The sequence below is a fragment of the Neofelis nebulosa genome, chromosome 2 (assembly GCF_028018385.1).
Source record: "Neofelis nebulosa isolate mNeoNeb1 chromosome 2, mNeoNeb1.pri, whole genome shotgun sequence".
In the NCBI taxonomy this organism is placed as follows: domain Eukaryota; kingdom Metazoa; phylum Chordata; class Mammalia; order Carnivora; family Felidae; genus Neofelis; species Neofelis nebulosa.
The window spans coordinates 124,812,526-124,835,800 of NC_080783.1; the positions used below are offsets into that span (position 1 = coordinate 124,812,526).

General features: G+C 38.7%; 1 protein-coding gene across 3 annotated transcripts in view; it reads left to right on the top strand.

Annotated features, from left to right (window-relative positions):
- The window catches only part of PTPN22 (protein tyrosine phosphatase non-receptor type 22), a 61,261-nt gene that overhangs the window by 30,962 nt on the left and 7,024 nt on the right, over positions 1 to 23,275 (top strand). For 2 of the 3 annotated variants that reach the window (XM_058716164.1, XM_058716163.1), the window contains 8 exons: positions 7,534 to 7,607; positions 7,746 to 8,551; positions 10,749 to 10,832; positions 10,988 to 11,118; positions 13,361 to 13,388; positions 17,241 to 17,324; positions 17,573 to 17,688; positions 18,907 to 18,937. In XM_058716164.1, coding sequence (XP_058572147.1) covers positions 7,534 to 7,607; positions 7,746 to 8,551; positions 10,749 to 10,832; positions 10,988 to 11,118; positions 13,361 to 13,388; positions 17,241 to 17,324; positions 17,573 to 17,688; positions 18,907 to 18,937 — 1,354 coding nt within the window. The remainder of the gene's footprint in view (positions 1 to 7,533; positions 7,608 to 7,745; positions 8,552 to 10,748; positions 10,833 to 10,987; positions 11,119 to 13,360; positions 13,389 to 17,240; positions 17,325 to 17,572; positions 17,689 to 18,906; positions 18,938 to 23,275) is intronic. The other variant, XM_058716165.1, reaches the window with a different exon arrangement.

Below are 23,275 nucleotides of genomic sequence, written 5' to 3' on the forward strand. Positions count from 1 at the left end.
GTTTGATTTGCATTTCCCTCATGACTAGTGATGTTGAGCATCATCTTGTGTTCTTATTGGTCATTGGTATATCTTTTTTGTACAAATGTATATCCAAATCCTTTGCCTACTTTTTTTTTTTCAAATTTTTCAAATTGTGGTAAAATACACATAAATTCACCACCTGAACTCATTCTAGGTGTATAGTTGAGTGATACTATGAACATTCATTTTGTTGTGCAGTTATGACCATCATCTCTTCCCTGAACTCTTTATCTTGAAAAACTGAAACTTTATACCTATTAAATAATAGCTCTCCATTCCTTCCTCCCCCCTACCCTCTCCACTGCCCTTAGTAACCACAATTCTACCATATCTGTGAATTTTACCCCTAGGTACCGCTTATCAGTGAGATCACATGATATTTGCTCTTTGGGTTTGGCTTATTTCACTTAGCATAATGTCCTCGAGGTTCATCCCTATCATAACGTGTCAGAATTTCCTTCCTTTTTAAGGCTGAATAATATTCCATTGTATGCCACGTTTTGTTTCTCCATTCATCCATTGGTGAACAGGTGGTTTACTTCCACCTTTTGGCTATTGTAAATAATACTGCTAAAAGTATGAGTGTATACAGATCGTTTTGTGCCCTGTTTTCAGTTCTTTGGGGTATATATGCAGAAATGGAAATGCTGGATCATATAATTCTAACTTAATTTTTTCATATAATTCTAGTTTAATTTTTTGAGGTACTGCCATACTAATTTTTACAGCAGTGCACCATTTTACATTCCCACCAGCAATGTCCAAGGGTTCCAATTTCTCCACATCCTCACCAATACTTGTTATTTTGTTTATGGTAGTCATTCTAATGGGTATAAAGTAATATCTCATTGTTGTTCTGGTTTGAATTTTCCTGATTAGCGATGCTGAATGTTGCTTCATGTTCTCACTGGCCATTTGTATACTGTCTTTGGAAAAATGTCTGTCAAGTCCTTTGCCAGCTTTTGAATTGGGTTTTTGTTGCTGTTGAGGTTTAGGAGTTCTCTATATATTCTGGATATTAATCCCATGCCAGATATGTGACTTGCAAATATTGTCTCTCATTCTGTGTGCTGCCCTTTTACACTGTTGATTATGTACTTTGATGCATAAATGTTCTTAATCTTTTCATAAAGTTCAATCTTTCTATTTATTATTACTGCTAGTACCTTTGGTGTCATGTCCAGAAATCATTACCAAATCCAATGTCACGAAGCTTTCTGTGTTTTCTTCTAAGAGTTTTATAGTTTTAGTTCTTTTTTTTTTTTTTTTAATTTTTTTTTCAACGTTTTTTATTTATTTTTGGGACAGAGAGAGACAGAGCATGAACAGGGGAGGGGCAGAGAGAGAGGGAGACACAGAATCGGAAACAGGCTCCAGGCTCCGAGCCATCAGCCCAGAGCCTGACGCGGGGCTCGAACTCACGGACCGCGAGATCGTGACCTGGCTGAAGTCGGACGCTTAACCGACTGCGCCACCCAGGCACCCCATAGTTCTTATGTTCAAGTATTTGATCCATTCTGAGTTAATTTTTATATATGTTGTAAGGTAAGAGTCAAACTTCATTCTTTTGGGGGCACTTGGGTGGCTCAGTCAGTTAAGTGTCCGACTTGGGCTCAGATCATGATCTCACGGTTCATGGGTTTGAGCCCCACATTGGGATCTGCGCTGACAGCTCAGAGCCTGGAGCCTGCTTTGGATTCTGTGTCTCCCTCTCTCTCTGTCCCTCCCCCACTCACAATCTGTCTCTCAAAAATAAATAAATGTTAAAAAAATGTTTAGGGGTGCCTGGGTGGCTCAATCAGTTAAGCATCGACTTCAGCTCAGGTCATGATCTCATGGTTTGTGGATTCGAGCCCTGCATTGGGCTCTGTGTTGACAGCTCTGAGCCTGGAGCCTGCTTCAAATTCTGTGTTTCCATCTCTCTCCGCCCCTCCCCCACTCACGCTCTGTCTCTCTTTCTCTCTCTCTCAAAAATAAACATGAAAAAATTAATTAAAAAATGTTTAAAAACTTCATTCTTTTGCATGTGGATATCCAGTTGTCCCAGAGCCATTTGTTGAATAGAGTCTTTTCTCCATTGAATGGTCTTGGCATCCTCACCAAAAACCAGTTTCCCACATATGTGAATTTATTGCTATGCTTTCTATTTTATTCCATTGGTCTTTATGACTGTTCTATGCCAGTACCATGCTGCTTTATTACTGTACCTTTGTAGTATATTAAAAAATTTTTTTAAACATTTTTATTTATTTTTGAGACAGAGAGAGACAGTGCAAGCGGGGAGGGGCAGATAGAGAGGGAGACACAGAATCCGGAGCAGGCTCCAGGCTCTGAGCTATCAACACTGAGCTCGATGGGGAGCTCGAACCCACAAACCATGAGATCATGACCTGAGCTGAAGTTGGGTGCTCAACATACTGAGCCACCCAGGCGCCCGTCTTTATAGTACATTTAAAAAAAGTAAGCTCAATGCTCAACGTGGGGCTTGAACTCATGACCCCAAGATGAAGAGTTACATACTCTACTGACTGAGCCAGCCAGGTGCTCCTGTGGTATATTCTGAAATCAGGAAATAGGCGTCCTCCGAATTTGCTCTTCCTTTTCAAGATTGGTTTGGCGATTCAGGGTCCCTTGAGATTCCATATGAATTTTCGCCTGGATTTTTCTATTTTTTGCAAAACACCATTGGGATTTTTAAAGGAATCTAATGGAATCTGTAGCTCACCTTGGGTAATATTATTATTATAGCAATATTATGTCTTCCTATGAACAAGGGATGTCTTTCATTTATTTATGTCTTATTTAGTTTCTGTCAGCAATGTTTTGTAGTTTTTAGTATACAAGCCTTTCATCTCCTTGATTAAATTTATTCCTAAGCCTTTTATGATGCTAATATAATCAGAACTGTGTTCTGAATTTTCTTTTCAGATTGTTTATTACTAGTGTATAGAAAGGCAACTGGTTTGGGTGTGATGATTCAACCTTACTGAATTTATTATTTCTACGTTTCTGTGTGCATGTGTGGAATCTTTCAACATATGAGATCATATCATCTGCACATGAAAATAATGTTACTTCCTCCTTTCTAGTTTTGGCACCTTTTGTTTTTCTCTTGCCTAATTGTTCTGGCTAGAATTTTAAGTACTAAGGTGAATAGAAGTGGTAAAAATTGGCATCCTTGTCTTATTCCTCATCTTAGGGAAAAGCTTTTAGTTTTTCACCATTGAATATAATGTTAGCTGTGGGTTTTTCATATATGATCTTTATCATGTTGAGGACACTCTCTATTATTCTTAGATTGTTGAGTGTTTTTATCATGAATTTTGTCAAATGCTTTTCTTCTGCATCAACTGACGTGATCAGATGGGGGTTTTCCCCTTTATTTTATTAATTTGGTGTATTATCTGGGTTGATTTTTGTATGTTGAACAATCCTTGCATTCTGGGACTAAATCCCACTTGGTCATGCTATATAATCCTTTTAATATGATGCTGAATTCAGTTTGCTAGTATTTGGTTGAGGACTTTGCATCAATAATCATAAAAGATATTGATCTGTAGTTTTCTTTTTCTTGTAGTATCTTTGTGTGGCTTTGGTATGAGCCAAAGGCTAGGTAAATGCTAGCCTCATAGAATGACTTAGCAAGTGTTCTCACCTATTCAGTTTTCTGGAGGAGTTTGCATTAATTCTTCATTAAATGTTTGGTGGAATTCAATAATGAAACCATCTGGTCTTGGACTTTTCTTTGTCAGAAGGTCTTTTGATTGATTACTGATTCAATCTACTTACCAGTTGTAGGTCTATTTAGATGCTTCTATTTCTTCTGGAGTCAGTTTTGGTTGATCATGTGTTTCAAGGACTTTGTCCATTTCATCTAGGTTATACAATTTGTCAGTGTACAATTGTTCATACTATTGTCTTGTGATATTTTTTATTTGTGTAAAATTGGTAGAATGTATCTAGTTATATTTCTGTAATTTGAGATTTTAGTAATTTGAGTCTTCCCTCTTTTTTTCCTTAGTCTAACTAAGGTTTGTCCCTCTTATTGATCTTGTCAAAGGATCAATTTTTGGTTTTGTTGATTTTATCCACTGTTTTCTTTTTTTTTTTTTCAACGTTTTTTTTTTTTTTTTTTTTTTTTTTGGGACAGAGAGAGACAGAGCATGAACGGGGGAGGGGCAGAGAGAGAGGGAGACACAGAATCGGAAACAGGCTCCAGGCTCCGAGCCATCAGCCCAGAGCCTGACGCGGGGCTCGAACTCACGGACCGTGAGATCGTGACCTGGCTGAAGTCGGACGCTTAACCGACTGCGCCACCCAGGCGCCCCTATCCACTGTTTTCTTAGTCTCTATTTCTTTTTCTCTTAGTCTCTATTTCATTTATCTCTGCTCTAATCTTTAATATTTCTTTCCTTCTGCTATCTTTGGGTTTAGTTTGTTTTTTTTCTAGTTCCTTAGGTATGAAGTTATTGACTTGAGGTCTTTCTCCTTCCCCTCCTCCTCCTCCTCCTTCTCCTTTTTTGAAAGAGGGAAGGGCAGAGGGAGAGAGAGAATCTTAAGTAGGATCCACACCCAGCACAGAGCCCAATGTGGGGCTCGATTTCACAACTGTGAGATCCTACATGACCTGAGCAGAAATCAAGAGTCAGACACTTAACTGACTGAGCCACCCAAGTACCTCAAGATCTTTCTTCTTTTTAAGAATGGGTGTCTATAGCTATAAATTCCCTCTGAATATCACTTTCACTGTATCTCATACATTTTGGTATGCTGTGTTTTCATTCATTTCTAAGCATTTTCTAATTTCTGTTGTAATTTCTTCTTTGACCCATTAGTTGTTTAATTTATAGACATTTGTGAATTTTCCAGTTTTCCTTCTGCTATTAATTTCTAGTTTCAATCCATTATAATTGGAAAAGGTACTTTGTATGATGGCAATCTTTTAAAACGTATTAAGACTTGTTTGTGGCCTACCATATGGTATATTCTGGACAGTGTTCCATATAAATTTGGGAAGAATATGAATGTTGTTAGGTGGACTATTATATATGTGCTGTTAGATCTAATTGACTTATGGTGTTATTCACGTCTGCCCTCTATTTCCTTATTAAATTTTTTTTTTTTAACGTTTATTTATTTTTGAGACAGAGAGAGACAGAGCATGAACGGGGGAGGGGCAGAGAGAGAGGGAGACACAGAATCGGAAACAGGCTCCAGGCTCTGAGCCATCAGCCCAGAGCCTGACGCGGGGCTCGAACTCACGACCGCGAGATCGTGACCTGAGCCAAAGTCGGACGCTTAACCGACTGAGCCACCCAGGCGCCCCTTTTTTTTAAATTTTTTTTTTTAACGTTTATTTATTTATTTATTTTTTTTTTTAAATTTTTTTTTTCAACGTTTTTTATTTATTTTTGGGACAGAGAGAGACAGAGCATGAATGGGGGAGGGGCAGAGAGAGAGGGAGACACAGAATCGAAGACAGGCTCCAGGCTCCGAGCCATCAGCCCGGAGCCTGACGCGGGGCTCGAACTCACGGACCGCGAGATCGTGACCTGGCTGAAGTCGGACGCCCAACCGACTGCGCCACCCAGGCGCCCCAACGTTTATTTATTTTTGAGACAGAGAGAGACAGAGCATGAACGGGGGAGGGGCAGAGAGAGAGGGAGACACAGAATCGGAAACAGGCTCCAGGCTCTGAGCCATCAGCCCAGAGCCTGACGCGGGACTCGAACTCACGGACCGCGAGATCGTGACCTGAGCCGAAGTCGGTCTATTTCCTTATTGATCCTCTGTCTGATGTATCCATTATTGAAAGTGGGGTATTAATGTCTCTTATCAGTTTACTAGGCTTGCTGTAACAAGTATCACAAACTGAGGAGGGCTTAAAACAAATTTCTTTTCTCATGGTTCTGGAGGCAGGAAGTCCAAAATCAAGGTGTCAGCAAGGCCTTGCTTTCTCTCATAGCTCTAGAGAGCCTTCCTTGTTTCTTTTTAGTTTCTGGAGTTTGCCAGCAGTCTTTGGCATCCATTGGCTTGTGGGTACATTGCTCCAGTCTCTGTCTCCATCATCACATGACATTCTCCCTGTACGTCTCTGAGTCTCTGTTATATGTTTTTTATAAGGGCACAAGTCATTATGATAGGGCTCACCCTAATCCATCTTGACTAATAATATCTGCAAAGACTCTATTTCCAAATAAGATCACATTCACAGATATCAGGGGTTGGACTTCGACATCTCTTTTTGAGAGTCATAATTAAGCCCATAACAGGTGGAATCTGACGATTGCCAATGACATTTAAAAATCTATTTAAACATCTCTAAAATCAGGATATATTTCACAAATTGATGGTATCTAAGATTCTGTGTGACACATTTCATAATGTGATAATGGCTATGAAGAAAAAAAGATCGAAAGAGGATGACGAGTGTGTGGGAGTATGATTTGGGGTTGAGTGGTCAGAGAAGACTTTCCTATGCAGGTGACATTTAAGTAGAGAATCATTACTTAGAAAGAGCCAGACATGCAAAATCTGGAGCCAAGAGTATTTCAATTAGAGGGAATAGTAAGTGGGAAAGCCTTGAATTGGAAACAAGTTTGGTACACTTAAAGAATGGCAAGAAAACCAGCATAGCTGGAGAATAGTAAGGAAGAAAGAGGTAAAAATAAGTCTGAGGGCCTAATGAGCACTTATTAACATTAAGAGTTAAGATGATGTAATTTCTGAAGATAGGGTGTTCTTGAGAGTGCAATTACTCCCAAAGACATTTTAAAACTCCCATAGTTGATGCTATAAGAAACCCTTTCTAGTTTCTATAACACTATTATTCCCTTTTTTTTGGATCCCTTTGACCTCAGTATGTGAACAAGTTCTTGTTAGGTTCAATATTTTAGAAACTCAATATTTTGGAAATCTCTTATGTGAATTATTTAAATACTTTATGCTTTCTGAAAACTAACTTCTCAACTTTATGAATTTAAAATACTTCATTGCGGGGCGCCTGGGTGGCTCAGTCTGTTGGGTGTCCGACTTCGGCTCAGGTCATGATCTCGCAGTCCGTGAGTTCGAGCCCCGTGTTGGGCTCTGTGCTGACAACTCAGACCCTGGAGCCTGTTTCAGATTCTGTGTCTCCCTCTCTCTCTGACCCTCCCCCATTCATGCTCTGTCTCTCTCTGTCCCCAAAATAAATAAACGTTAAAAAAAAATTAAAAAAAAAAAAACCTCATTGCTGAGGTGCCTGGGTGGCTCTGTCGGTTAAACGTCCGTCTTCGGCTCAGGTCATGATCTTGCGGTTCATGAATTTGAGCCTGATGGGTTGGTGAGTTTGAACCCCATATAGGGATCGCTGCTGTCTGTGCAGAGCCCTCTTCGGATCCTCGGTCCCCCTCTCTGTCTGCCCCTCCCCCACTCGCATGCTCACTCTCTCAAAAATAAATAAAACTTAAAAAAATAAAATATCTCATTGCCATTTCTTCACCAACAACCAATGTCTTATTTTTCTTGAAGATTCAAGCCAAGTATTCAGTTCTTGAGCAAAATCCCACCCTAGAAGCAGAGTCTTATTCTAATTTACCAAAAAGGTGAGTACAATTTTACACACCTCAGCGTTATCTAATTGTTTGGGGGAGTGCAAATCTCATGCTTAGAACTCATTGTGATGCTGGGAAGAGGCCTCTTTGGGGTGCTGCGGTACCATCATTGCTTTCTTTTTGTTTCAGTGGCATAAAAGAAGCAAAAATGGTGAAGCAACAGAATAAACAAAGGATAAGGCTGAAAAGTGCAGACGCTTCTTCCTTTGGCCTCAGGACTCCTGAAATAAATGAAAAGGAAGGTTTAGTTTTACACCCTGCTGAACAGAGCAGTTCTTTTGACATTTTGGAGCTAAATTGTGGTTGTAACAAAAATGCTGACACAACCGTGAAATGGGAGCCAAAGGCATTTCCAATAGTTGGGGAGCCTCTTCAGAAACATCAGAGTCTAGACTGGAGCCCCGTTTTGTTTAATTCCAAACCTGCAAATGTAGCAGGGGGATATTTCAACTCAAAGGGGCCGATAACGCGGACCAAATCAACTTCCTTTGAACTGATGCAGCAAAGAGACACCAAGGAGCTGGATATCAAGGAGAATGTTTTGTGTTTGGAACCTCAACCGCACAGTTCTCCTCTTGGGCGGGCTCAAAAAGCGATGCACGTTTCTTCAGCAGAACTGAATTATTCACTGCCATCTGACTCTCGGCGCCAAACGGGCAATGCCTCTAATGCAAAGCAGCAGGACTCTAGTGCTGTTAAGGTGCATTCTTACATGTCCTTGGAAGATCCTTTTTTTTCATCGTTGTCGCCAAGTAGCACTGGTTCTAAGATGTCTCTTGATTTACCTGAGAGGCCAGATGGAACCGCTTTACCTCGTTCTTCACTGCCCGCGTCCTCCACAACCCTCTTCTCTTGCTACAATTCACAAGATTCTTTAGCACTGAGTTCTCCAACTGGTCACCCTCCACCCCTGGACCAAGAGAGAGCAGTAGTCGGTAAAGTATTTCTAAAAGTGTGTATAACATTTTAGATTTCACTTTGTTTCTATAGAAGATTTGGTTTCTTCTCATCCCTGCACACCCCTCCCCTCATCTCTCTCTGCTTCTTCTCCTCCTCAAAGAAGTAAGTTCCAGAAGTGTTTTAATGATGCGGTAAGTTAAAAAAAGGCAATAACAAACAAGTAATGGTTGATGAAACAGGCAGCAGAGGAAGCAGTCGGATCTATGCCAGTCAGAGTGCCTGTAAAGAAGGCAATCCTTATTTCTTGAAATGTGTGTGAGAGGTCCACAATTTACCCTTAATATGCAGAAACAACTTGCAAAGGAACAGCAGAAAGGATTTGATCAACAGCACCACATGGTCACTGGGGATTCTTATTACACTTTTTCTTTTTCTGTCTTTCTTTTTAAAAAAAAATTTTGAGAGACAGACACAGAGCGTGAGCAGGCGAGGGGCAGAGAGAGGGGGATACATAGAATCTGAAGCAGGCTCCAGGTTCTGAGCTGTCAGCACAGAGCCCGACGCGGGGCTCGAACTCACAAACTGCAAGATCATGACCTGAGCCAAAGTCGGTCGCTTAACCAACTGAGCCACCCAGGTGCCCCTCTTTTTTTTTTTTTTTTTTTTAAGTATATTTATTTGTTTTGAGAGAGAGTGCAAGTTGGGTGGGCCAAAGAGAGAGTGCAAGTTGGGTGGGGCAAAGAGAGAGAGAGAGACAGAGACAGAGACAGAGAATCCCAAGCAGGTTCGGCACTGACAGCGTGGACTCTACTGTGGGGCTCAAACTCACAAACTGTGAGGTCATGACCTGAGCTGAAACCAAGAATCGGACACCCAGGCACCCCAAACGTTTTCATTTTTTTAAAAAAGATTTTATTTTTTTTAAGTAATCTCTACACCCAACATGGGGCTTGAAAGCACAACCCCGAGATTAAGAGTCGCATGTTCCACTGACTGAGCCAGCCAGGTGCCCCCACTTGGGATATTTATTGCACAATCATGTGGCTACACTGAGTTAAACAGAGAGCTAAGAACTGAATTCTCTTACGTAGGAGTTGGAAGAGGAGGACCTGATTTCTTGCTGTTCTTGTGTAATAACTTAGTAGATGAGAATGTGTAGTTAGTATCCTGTGTAGGCCTTTAATCTTATATACACCTTTACGTTCATACTTTCTCACTTTTTTAATTCTAGATTTTTGCAAATTCATATTATTTTTGTTTTATTGAGTGGTTTGAAAGTAGAAGTAAATATCCTGTTAGAGATGACTAGAATAGCTTGATATGAAAGAATGTGAAGAAAAGAGCAAGTGTGACTCTACAGGTATATTATCAGAAATTTATAAATAACATTTTACGTGAATAGGAAGTAGAGAAAGCTTTTTTTCCTATAACATTATTTATTATATAGTTTCTTAATAGATGTGTGTATATGGTATATGTAGCTTTGTAACAAAAATGTTTTATCTGGATTTAGTTCCTTCTCTGATTATTTTATATACTTTGATCTTGTTTTATAATTTAAAGGATTTTTTTTTTTTTAAGATACCCACAGTATCTTAGACTTCTCTGAGTACCATCAGTAAAAACAAATCTTGGCTTTAGGGATTGTAGTGGCGTTGACATGTGTGCCACCTGGCGGCAGTTTCTTGTAATAGCATTTGAATTTTTCTATACAAATTCTGAATTTTTCTACAGAAAAATAGAAAACGCTGTTACACCATCGTTTTGTAAAAAGGAAAAAAACATCATTATTCTTTATTGTAGAATAAAGAACGGATACTAAAACATTTATAACTCTACCTACTCTGTCACTGAATCCTTGGCATGTTTCAAAGTGCTATATCATCCTTTATTGTATATTCTGTGTAAAACAAAAGGGTTGTATAGAAAACAATTCAAAACTTCATGAATCAATATAACGTTTTATATTTTCTTGACTGGTACTCAGTGACTCAATCAAAATATTTTTGGGCTTTTAAAAAAATTGTAAATTTTGAAGCAACAGCAAAACCTCCTGGGTTTGCAACTTAAATAAAATGGAAGAATTTATCTTGCTATCTCCTTGAGTAAACACATACCAGCTCAACTGTTGTAGCGATGTTTGATGGAATTTACATTGCGATTAGAACGTAAGAATTTCCTTTGGATTTTTCTAATTAAAAATTATGATTATATTTCTGACATTTTGGATAGCAACTTCTCCAAGGATAGATGATGACATTCCCCCTCCACTTCCGGAACGGACACCTGAATCTTTTATTGTGGTGGAGGAAGCCGGTGAGTACGGTTGAGTTAAGTGTAAAATAAAGTGTGGATTAACTAGATTACTTCTCAGGTCCTGTTGATGGTCTGTGTGCTATTGCTAAGTAACATTTGCTTTCTAAAAGAATGACAACACTCCCAAGAATTGGACCATATTTACTTTCTTTCAGGAGAATTTCCACGGACTGTTCCCAAATCCTTATCTTCAGCTGTGAAGGTAATAATTGGAACATCATTAGAATGCAGTGGAACATCTGAGTCAAAGAAATCTGGTGACTCTGTGAGACTTAGACCAACTAAGGTCGATAACTTTTTTTTTTTCCTACTCATTTGGATTCAACAGACTGTAGTCCTACTTCCTGTATTTTTAGCACCTATCCACTCAGTAAGCACTAAGCAGTACTACTTGTAAAGCAACGTGCTAGAGGATGTGGGAATAAAAAGATGTATGAGACACAATTACTGGGGCGCCTGGGTGGCTCAGTTAAGTGTCCAACTCTTGATTTTGGCTCAAGCCATGATCTCACAGGTTGGTTCGAGCCCCGTGTTGGGATCCATGCTGACAGCACGGAACCTATTTGGGATTCTCTCTCCCTCTGTCTCTGCCCACCCCCACAAATAAACAAGTTAGCATTAAAAAAAAAGACACAATTATTGCCCTTAGGAAACTTACAGGTTGGAAGTGACTAAGGATGACTTAGTAAAAGAGGAAATATTTGAGCTGGTTCCCGAAGGACAGTTAAAGCAAAAATAAATGTTTCATAAGTAGGTAGCTTGTTCCTAGTAGTCATTTGGTAGGCTGTATTATGTTAGCTGTGATATCATAGTGTAGAGAATAATTTTTTGAATGACACGTCCATATTACTTAAGATAAAGTTTTTGGAATAATGCTCCCCACTTCTGGAAGAAAAACCTACACTTCAGTAATCTGTTGTGCATTTATATATTCTATGAACCAGCTACCTTAAAATTTCAGAGATCAGAGAAGTAATTAACTAAACAAACATTTCAAAGTGCCTACAACTGCAATGCTGGCAGGCAAATATTCTCTATCTTTTTAATTATACTTTGAATTTATTAGTAATTATTATTGTTAATAATCTGTCCACATGTAATAGTCTTTATCTTAACAACTCCTAGAGCCAAAACAATCACTCCTTTTCTAATGTCATGAAGTAGTTTCAATTTCCACAATTTACCTCCCGTTAAATTTCCTGGGAAATGTGCTGAATAGGAAGGAAATAAATTTTAAAAAAGGATCAATTTAAGACCAATTACTGTGACATATAAAAATCACTGTAAGGTTTGGAAGGGGATACTTGCAAACGATATATTCGATCAGGGGTTAATATCCAAAATATATAAAAAACTTACACAACTCAACACCAAAAAACCCTCAAATAATCTAATTTAAAAATGGGCAGAAGACATGAATAGACATTTTCCCAAAGAAACATAGAGATGGCCAACAGACACATGAAAAGATGCCCAACATCACTAACCAGCAGGGAAATGCAAATCAAAATCACAATGAGCTATCACCTCACACTAGTCAGACTGGCTAAAATAAAAAACACAAGAAACAAGTATTAGTGAGGGTATAGAAAAAAAGGAACCCTCGTGCACTGCTGGTGGAAATGCAAACTGGTGCAGCCACTGTGGAAGACAATATGGAGGCTCCTCAAAAAGTTAAAAATAGAATTTCCATATGATCTAGTAATTCCACTACTGGGTATTTACCCAAAGAATATGAAAATGCTAATTCAAAAAGATAGATGCACCCATATGTTTACTGCAGCATTATTTACAATAGCCAAGATACGGAAACAACCCAAGTGTCCACCCATAGATGAATGGATAAAGAAGCTATGATACACACACACACACACACACACACACACACACACACACAGGAATATTATTTAGCTATAAAAAAGAATGAGATCTTGCCATTTGTGACCAAAAAGAGGGTATTGTGCTCAGTGAAATAAGACAGAGAAAGACATATGATTTCACTTATATACAGACTTTAAGAAGCAAAGCAAACAAGGAAAAAAGAGACAAACAGAAAAACAGACTCATAACTATGGAGAACAAACTGGTGGCTGCCAGAGGGGAGGAAAGTGGGGAGATGGGTGAAATCAGTGAAGGGAATTAAGAGTATACTTATCTTGATGAGCACTGAGTAATGTATAAACTGTTGAATCATTATATTGTGCACCTGAGACTAATATAACTCTGTATGTTAATTATACCTGAGGTTTGAAAAATAATAAAACATTTTTAAAAAATTCGTAAGCTTGCTTTGAAAAAAAGAAAAAGAACAAAGAAATTTACAAAAAGAAAATAGAGCACTGTAAGAGTTAAGGATGCCTTTTCATAATTCAGTGAGTGCATTTATAAATATGTAAAATAGGATCAACATTTCGTAACTGTCTCTGGAGGTATATGAAATATGATTTCAAAAATGTCTTTTATGGCTTTGAGTTTGTAAATTTGTGTACCTATCCTTCTTTCACTTTTCCTTTCTTTCTTTTTTTTAGAGTGTAAAACTGCGGAGTTCCCAGTCAGGTAAAAAAATTTCCCTTGGCTTTAGATGACATTTAGCCCTAAGAATTTATACTATAGGAATGACTCATTAAGTTTAGAGTAATTCACCTCAGGAGATGACATAGTTCCCATAATAGCTACCACTATTTATTGATTTATTTCTGATTTTCCCGGGCTAGGAGTTTTGTTTTGTCAAGGGCAAGGTAAACACAGGGTTTTAGAATTCTGTTCTTTCATATATATTCCTCAGAAAAAAAACAAAACCTCTTTCAGATAGAATCTCTTAAAGCTTTGCAGCATTTCTGTTTTATAGGCTTTACCATTGTTAGGAATGTGATTCTTTAGATCTTTAACTTGCTGTGCTTTTCCAGTACTTTCTTGAGCTTCACTTGTTTCATACATAGAATAACAACATCCACAGCTAACATTTATTGGGCATCGATAGGTAGTTTATATACATTATAAGAGGTGGTAGTTGCCCTTAACATATTTATTCATATGAACATATTATTTAAATATGCATAGGTTGTTTAACATTGAGATTAATGAGCACGGGCTTTGGAGTCGGAGAGGCTTTAGTTCAAATCCTTAGCCTACCAGTAGTTATCAAGATGCATAACCTTGGTTAAATTATATACTTCTTTGGGGCGCCTGGGTGGCGCAGTCGGTTAAGCGTCCGACTTCAGCCAGGTCACCATCTTGCGGTCCGTGAGTTCGAGCCCCGCGTCAGGCTCTGGGCTGATAGCTCGAAGCCTGGAGCCTGTTTCAGATTCTGTGTCTCCCTCTCTCTCTGCCCCTCCCCCGTTCATGCTCTGTCTCTCTCTGTCCCAAAAATAAATAAAAAACGTTGAAAAGAAAATTAAAAAAAAATTATATACTTCTTTATTGATTTTTCTCATTTATAAAATGAGGATAAAAGGACTCATTTCTTAGAGGATTTTTGTAAGAGTTAAGTGAGATAATGCAGAAAGAGTGGTTGTCAAATAGTAAGCTCTCATTAAATGTTACCTATTATCATTTTTATTAGATAATTACTAAATAAGCAATTCCTAAGTAAGTTCAGTATGCTTTATACAGTGTTAGAATAGGCAGGATATATAAGAAAGGGTACTGTTTAATGTTTATATGCAAATTGGGTAGACAAAATTGATAACTTGGAACCATTAACTGATAATCTGTGTGGCACTGATTATAATCACCAGGAGTCTGGAAAAAGGGGAGGTATCACTGGAGTGGTTAGGAAAGGCGTCACTGAGTAGAAAAAAGAAACTTAAGAATATGGTGAGAGGGAAAAGGAGGGGGATCAGGGTAACATTCCAGGAGCAGGGATTGGGATAACATTGATTTCAAAGGTAGCAATAAGCATTATGAGCATAGAGAAATGGTGAGTAGGTTAATTTAATTGCACTAGAGGATCTATTTGGGAAATATGGAAATAAATTTGGATGGATAAAATGTGGAAAGATTGTAAAGGATTTTATTTATTTAATTCTGAAGGAATTTTTTAATTAATTTTTTTTAATGTTTATTTATTTTTGAGAGAAAGAGAGAGAGAGAGAGAGAGAGACAGAGTGCGAGCAGGGGAGGGGCAGAGAGAGAGGAACACACAGAATCTGAAGCAGGCTCCAGGCTCTGAGCTGTCTGCACAGAGCCTGATGTGGGCTCACCAGCCTTGAGATCATGACCTGAGCCATAGTCAGCTGCTCAACCGACTGAGCCACCCAGGCGCTCCAATTCTGAAGGATTTTTTTAAATGTTTATTTATTTTTAAGACAGAGAGAGATAGAGCATGAACAGGGGAGGGTCAGAGAGAGAGGGAGACACAGAATCTGAAATAGGCTCCAGGCTCTGAGCTGTCGGCACAGAGCCTGATGTAGGGCTCGAACCCACAAACTGTGAGATCATGACCTGAGCCGAAGTCGGATGTTTAACCGACTGAGCCACCCAGGCATCCCCCAGTTTTGAAGGATTTTAAAGTTAGACAGATGAAATATCCAAGTCAAGGAAACCTATACAGAGAGAAAGCCGTTTCATGGTAGCCAATCTAATCCAGGAAGAATGGGGAGTGACTGCTAAATGGGTACAGAGTTTCTTTTTAGGGTGATGAAAGTGGTCTGGAAATAGGTAGTGGTAATGATTGCATAGCACTGTAAATGCACTGTCATTAGTGGCAAATTTTGTTATGTGTATTCTATCATACACACATAGAGCTAGGCAAAAGAATTTCAGTTTAATGCGACAAGTAATAAGCATTGTAGGTTCTTCATCAGGGTAGAAATAAGATGAAAATGGTATTTTAGGAAGATATTTGGCAGGATATCATTCACTGAAAGTTAGTTTTAGTTCTCAGTGTATTCCCTAATGGCAAGCTGGAAGATGATAAGCGACTTCAGGGTAGTTACCAAATATTTATTAAGTGCCTACTATATGCCAGTGATTGCACTAGGAGCTGGAAATAAGCAGTGTACTTTATTTTGCATATCATCCAGCGTATAAGAAATAAACAAGAGAACTGGATTTAGAGACAAATCCTAAGGCTAAAGAACCCAAAGACTAGAGACAGGTAAAACTCTAGCATTGAACCACATTTTCATTTTCAAAAGACATTACTATAATTATACTCAGTACTGTATGATATTATACACCATTTGTATCTTTAAGCCTCACTGTGTGGGAAAATAGCTCTATTATTTAAAATTCTGGGGCGCCTGGGTGGCTCAGTCGGTTGAGTGGCCGACTTCGGCTCAGGTCATGATCTCGCGGTCCGTGGGTTCGAGCCCCGTGTCGGGCTCTGTGCTGACAGCTCAGAGCCTGGAGCCTGTTTCAGATTCTGTGTCTCTCTCTCTCTGACCCTCCCCCATTCATGCTCTGTCTCTGTCTCAAAAATAAATAAACGTTAAAAAAAATAAATAAAATAAAATTCTTTACATCATGGAAAATCTCAAACACATTTTAAACATCCCATAATAGCATTATCACACCAATGAAATGAACAATAATTCCTTAATATTAATCTAGTATCCAGATTTTATTCAATTTTCTCAAATTGTCTCAAAAATGTTTTTTTACAGTTGGTTTATTTGAATATGGATTCAAAGACTACACACTGCATTTGGTTTATAGATTTGTTAAGTCTTTTAAAATCTGTAACAGTTTTCCTTCCTTTTTATATTTTCTCATGCCATTTATTTGTAGAAGAGCATGGGTCATTTGTCAGAGACTGCGGATATTCCAGATTTCCCTGTTTGTATTCTCATGGTTTTATATAGCATGCTACTCTATCCCCAGGATTCTATGTAAAATGGTAGTTAGAACTAGAAGCTTGATTAATTTTAAGTTCAATTTCTTTGGAAGAATACTGTTCTCTTCCCCCCCCTTTTTAAAAAATGTTTATTATTTTTGAGAGAGAGAGAGAGACAGCATGGGGGAGGGGAAGAAAGAGGGGGTAGGGAAAGGGGAAGGGGGAGGGCAGAAGGTGGAGGGAGGGGAAGGCGGGGGGGGGGGGGGGGACAGAGTATCTGAAGAGGGCTCTGTGCTGACAGCAGAGAACCTGATGCATGGCTCAAACTCATGAACCATGAGATCATGACCTAAGCCTAAGTTGGATGCTTAACCAGTTGAACCACCCAGGTGCCCCTGGAAAAATACTTTTCTACGTGAGCTAAAAGTTTTTCATGAATCATAGTCTCCTTGGCTAAAAAACTAGAAGAACAAAATTCTTGAGGTTCCAGTTATTGTTTGGTCATTTTTTATTTGCTTGTTGTGGGTTAATATTGAAAAGTTGGAAAAGTTATACAACACCAAAAAGGGATTTTGACTTATAACTTTTGATTGATGGATTTGTTTTGTTTTGTTTGTATTCTCTTATCACAGATCTACATCAAGATCGATCTTCTCCTCCCCCACCTCCACTCCCTGAAAGAACCCTGGAGTCCTTCCTTCTTGCTGACGAAGATTGTAAGTGGAAGTACATTCCTCTCAAAAAAGCTATAAAAATGAGACTTCTAACAGATTAACCAAAAAATAGGACCTAAATTGAAAAGGCATAAAGAATGGTTAAACAAGAGAAAAATAATACATTAAAAAAAAACCCCAAAATGTATTGTAAAAATAATGCATAAAAAAGCAAAGCTAAGAATTACCGAATATATACCTATACATATCCCAAAGGCTTAAAAAGCTATGTAACAAAACTTTTTTTTAAGGTATGCAGGCTCAGTCTATACGGACCTATTCTACTAGCTGTCCTAACACCATGGAAAATTCAACATCTTCAAAGCAGACATTGAAGACTCCTGGAAAAAGTTTCACAAGGACTAAGGTAAAGAAGATGGGAGTTTTAAGAAACATGCCAGAGGCTTTCCATTTCTGATGGTGTTCATACCCTCCACCTTTCCCCTGCTGCCAGAATCAAGAGGGAAACTAGATTATTTATAAGAGCAGCTGATTTGGAAAGACAAGACTGATAATCATTAGGGGAACTGATTAAATAAATCATAAATCAAAGTATATGCATATAATGAAATACTATATAGCTAAAAAAAAGAATGAGGACTCTGTCAGTGTATTTATATATAATTTATTAACTTTTCTTTAAAAGGTAGAAAATATGGTCTCTATTTGTAATATGTGTTCATAAGAGACTCTGGAAAGGTACATAAGGAACTAACAATAATGTTTATCTGTGGGGGGAGTGTTAGAAACTGGGTGGATGGAGAACAAAGATGGGAGCATTTTTTACTACCATATTTTGAATCATAAATAAATGACTTATTTTCAAAAATTTAAACAGACATTGTCCAAAAAATAATGTATTAAATATGTATTATATAGAAGAATACAGTTTCATTATGTATTAGGAAAACAGAAATATCATAAAGGATATCTACCTGCCATTGAAAAGACTACAGGTAATCTATTGGAATAGAATGCCTATCTGAGAAACAACATGAAAATATAAAAAGAACGAAATACCATGGAACAGATTAAAATAAACACGCTGAGGCAATGTGAAGAAAAGAAGAAATCTGGGTAGGTTCCTGGAATAGATAAGTTAGAGACTTCACCCTCAAGGAGGCTGAGTGGGTTTTCTGAGTGGAGGGAGAAGGAAGTGGTATGGTAACAGTATGGAGTGGACCTTAGTAAATTTAGTTGGGGATACGTTTAGCAAAAGTTCTCGGCTACAATGGGAATGGCTGTGTATCACAGCTGTCTTCAGAAGCCATTGAGGATTCTGGAACGGTCCTAATAAAGAAGAGAAGTGGAAACTCCCATCTTTTTCCTCTGATATTTTGAGAACATTCTTTCAAAATACATAGGGGGATTCTTATGGAGGTGGGAAAAATGGCAAGACAAAATCAAGTGGAGGCTTTGCACTGAATTCACATAACAAGGTGGAAAAATAATTTTGTGTGTTTTGAAGGCTATTTTTAAGGAAATTAACCCTTTTGACTGCCGTCTGTATTTCTACTTGATTAAAGTATTTTGGATTTCACAGGAAAACAAGAGAAGACTAACGTGTCCCTTTTCATTTTTGTAGAGCTTGAAAATTTTGAGAAACATGAAAAAGAGTAAGTTTCTTTATACTTGTTTTTTAGAATACGTACACCGCTTCCACAATTGTGTAGTTTCCCCTTATATAACCACTCTGGGAAAAAATTAACATTATTGTTCCTATACGGGGCCTTGCTGGGGCCCTGCGTATCAGACCAATCACCTCTAGGCCTTGTACAGTGCTAGGCTCTACAATGGTAATATTGGAAGGGAGTAAGGAGGGGGGAGGGGTTTCTGTTTAACAGACAGGAATAATAATATGATATTTGGCACTTTCTACCCATCCTAAGATGCTGTCATGCAAGTGTGTTATTTAAAATTCCTAGCAGTCTAACCTCAGATGTATTTTCTTTGAAAATAGTCACAGCAAAGCATATTGTGAAACAAATGTGTTGATTTAACGAAACAAGCAGAGTATTGACACATTACCATTTTTGCCAAGTATTATTAGCAATAAAAGTCTGTTGCTTATTTTTTTTTTTTTGCTTTATTGTAATGAAAACAAAACTGAAAAACTCCTGAAACTGTGGGAAACTGATTATCTTAGAAATCCTTATTTACAACTAAAAGTACATAAAGCATTGTGATATACTTTTTATAAATTTGATCCACTTGGTCAATCATCAAGGACCCAACAGCTCTTTGGTATTATACTGGTGTTAGAGGGAGGGACAAAGAGCACTGAGAAAACATGATTTATGGTATCGCCTATATAAGAAGGCTTATAGCTGAATCTAACCCATTTCTTCTGAGTTTTTACTCTACGTCCCTGTCAATAGACTTGTGCTCACCTGCTTTCATTGACACCACACCTGATCTTGGAAGTGAACAGATTTCTCACCTACGATGGCTAAAATATGATTGGGAAATATACTGTTTCCTCTAATGTGAGTCAAAAGAGAATTTAAACATTTCGGAGGAAATTGTAGTATAAAACAGGGGAAATAAAATAGCCCAAAGCAAAGAAGTGACGGACTTGAATAGCTAGCCAGTTTGGTTTGAAGAGCTTAGCTTATGAAACACCCAATTTTCTTTCTTAAAAAAAAAAAAAAGAAAGAAAAGAAACTCTTTATATAGCTCCAACCCTATCTTGGGGATATCAAACAAAGACACAGACACTTCAGGTAAATTTAGGTTGGCATAGATTCAATATGTGGTGAGATACTCAGAGACTCTGAGTATTATTTCTGAGTAAGACCTCCCAGATCATTCTCTAGGTCTAGGCTAATTTCAATTTCTCAGCTGCCTTTATCCTCTGGTCTTTTGTCCTTAAATGAAGAACTGGCCCTTAAAATATCTGACCCTTAAAACTGATCCTGAAGCTTGAGATTTATCTGCCTGTACTTGGGAAAAATGTCCTCTTCCCCTTGCAGATGGTTTATGACTCTTGAATTCCAGATGTTCTCCCTTTAGCCTGGATCTCCAACTGGTCTGTAGTTAAAGCTGGTCCTAATTTTGATAAAGTAAGGATTCTTCACCTGTTGTTTTAAGCCAGCATTTAAACATAGTATCCATGCATTCGCTGAATATTCATTGAGTGCCTATTAAGTGCTAGGCATTCTGTAAGGCACTGGGTATATGATGGTATGTAGGTATTGGGCTATCCCTCTGTGGAACTTAAGTCCAGTTAGGGATTCAGACATTAAACAAGTAAATTCACAGATACATGCATAATAATGCATGGTGATAGATGCAGGAAACCAAGAGGGTAATTATGAGAGAGAATAACAAAGGGGATCTATTTTAGAACGAGTGGTCCAGGAGGCCCTTTGTAAGTAATGATTAAACCTGAGACATGAAGGAGCAGCCAGCCAGGAGAAAAGTGGGGAGAGGACCCCTCCAGATAGAGGGAGTAGCAAACATAGAAGCTCTCAAGCGTGGGTTTGGTGTGTTGTAGGAACTGAGAGGAAGCCATTGTAGCTGCAGGGTATCATGAGGAGAGAGCAATAAAGTGTGGTGACTGGCAAGATGGTGGTGGTGGGGGAGAAGGTAGTTAAACCCTTATGTGTCATGTTAAGTAGTTTAGAGTTTATTGTAAGTGCAATGGTTGAAGAGCTGTAAGCGGAGACGTTACATGAGCTGGTTTTTTTCTCTTTTTTATAAAGTTTATTTATTTTGAGAGAGAGAGAGAGAGACAGAGAGAGAGTGCATAGGCGTGTGCGTGCACGGGCAAGCACAAGTAGGGGAAGGACAGAGAGATCGGTGGAGAAACAGAATCCCAAGCAGGCTTGGTGCCACCATTGCGGAGGTCAAACCCACCAACTGTGAGATCATGACCTGAGCCGAGATCAAGACTCCCACCTCCAACCGACTGAGCCACCCGGGTGCCCCACATGATCTGTTTTTTAAAAAGATCTTCCTGGCTGCTGTGTGGAGAGTGAATCATAGGGTGACAAGAATTAAAGCTATCAACCATGATGCCTGATGCCTGATGCCTACTTTTGGTTGGAAACTTTTAATTACTCAGATACCCTTCAGTTGCAAGGGATAGAAAACCCAACTTAAGCCAGCTGAAGCAGAAGAGGGGACTTCGTTGGCCTGTAACCAAGAGCTCAAATGATATAATCAGGACCCAATCTCATGCCATATCTCCACCTTTGTTTTACTCTGTGTTAGCTCATTCATAGGCAGGCTTTTACCATGTGGTTTCAGGCTTATGATGGAAAAAATGAGCTGTTTCCTGGTTGCTCAAGCAATAGTCCGATGACTAGTGCTGCTGATTGGGCCTGCCTGTGTTGGTTTGGTTCATTTGTCCAACCTTGAACCAATTATTGCCAGTATATTCTGATTAAGCAGAATCAGAATGGACACTGACCAGTAAGGAATGAGGTCAGACCTAACTGCTATGATCATGGCAATGTACCAACTGAAAATTAGCCCTAGTCATAGGTCAGTTCCTTGATCTAATGGTAGAATCAACTTCACCAGAAGTATGGAAGCTGACAATTGGGCTGGGGTGGTTTCCTAAAGAAAAACTCAAGTTCTGTTATCAGAAGAAGGAAGAATTAACGCTGGGCAGGCCAGCATAAATGTATCTGTGACATGATACAATTCTACTGAAGCTGCCATAGGAAAAAACCAAGATATTTCATTAAATGAAAAAAGTAAATTGGGGCACATGGGTGGCTCAGTCCGCTGAGCGTCTGACTTCAGCTAAGGTCATGATCTCACGGTTTGTGAGTTCCAGCCCCGAGTCGGGCTCTGTGCTGACAGCTCAGAGCCTGGAGCCTGCTTCGCATTCTGTGTCCCCCTCTCTCTCTGCCCCTCCCCTGCACACGCTCTGTCTCTCTCTCTCTCTCAAAAATAAAGAAACATGAAAAAAAATTTAAAAGAAAAGAAGAAAGTAAATTATAGGATAATCAGTCTTGTTTATATAATAGCCTAATAACAAAACTAAGTACTTACAAGTATATCAAGTTCAACCACATGGCATGCCATTTTCCAAAAACAAAAAGCAAACAAACAAACAAACAAAAAAAACAAATTGTGTCAAGCCAGTATGCAAAGCAGCAATTCCCTTTGATATATTTATTTGCAGAATCTTTCGTCTCCTGTTATAAAAAAAGACAATACTCCCTCCTTTTGGCGTAATTGTTTTCTTTCTGAAGGATGTATACAGCTCTCAGCTCATATGCATTATGGTGATGATTGATATGTCCTCAACTTTCTTACCTTCATGCACATCTTATGCGTGTCTCTCTCCTCAGCGCCTAGCCCAATGCTTGGCACACAAAAGATATTCAATAAATATATATCTTAATAGAATCTGATTAAAATTCATTACGTCCCGCAGGGCTTCATACGCAAGTACCTCCACGGAGAGGGAGGTTTTTCTCAAATTGTAACATTAGCCATGTGTTTACAAACATAGATGCAGTCCTCACGCTGCATACTGAAAATGTTGAAAACCAAAAAAGGGTGACTTTTTAATAATTTCTCCCCAATCATATGCTGTTTTTACACAAAGTTTTATAGAAAGTTTATACAAACCTGAAATTATTATTTTTTTCACTGCTAGATAGTGCACGTGCAAAATGTGGACGATGTGAAAACTGGAGTGTTTTTAAAATTGGGCAGAAATTGATACATGAATATATTAGGGTGCTGGGAAGAGAAACATTTTTTATTTTATTTTATTTTTTTAGTGTTTTATTTATTCTTGAGAGAGAGAGAGACAGACAGAGCACAAGCAGAGGAGGGTTAGAGAGAGAGGGAGACACAGAATCCAAAGCAGGCTCCAGGCTCTGAGCTGTCAGCACAGAGCCCAATGCGGGCCCGAACTCACGAACCGTGAAATCATGACCTGAGACAAAGTCGGACGCTTAACTGACTGAGCCACCCAGGTGCCCCGAGAA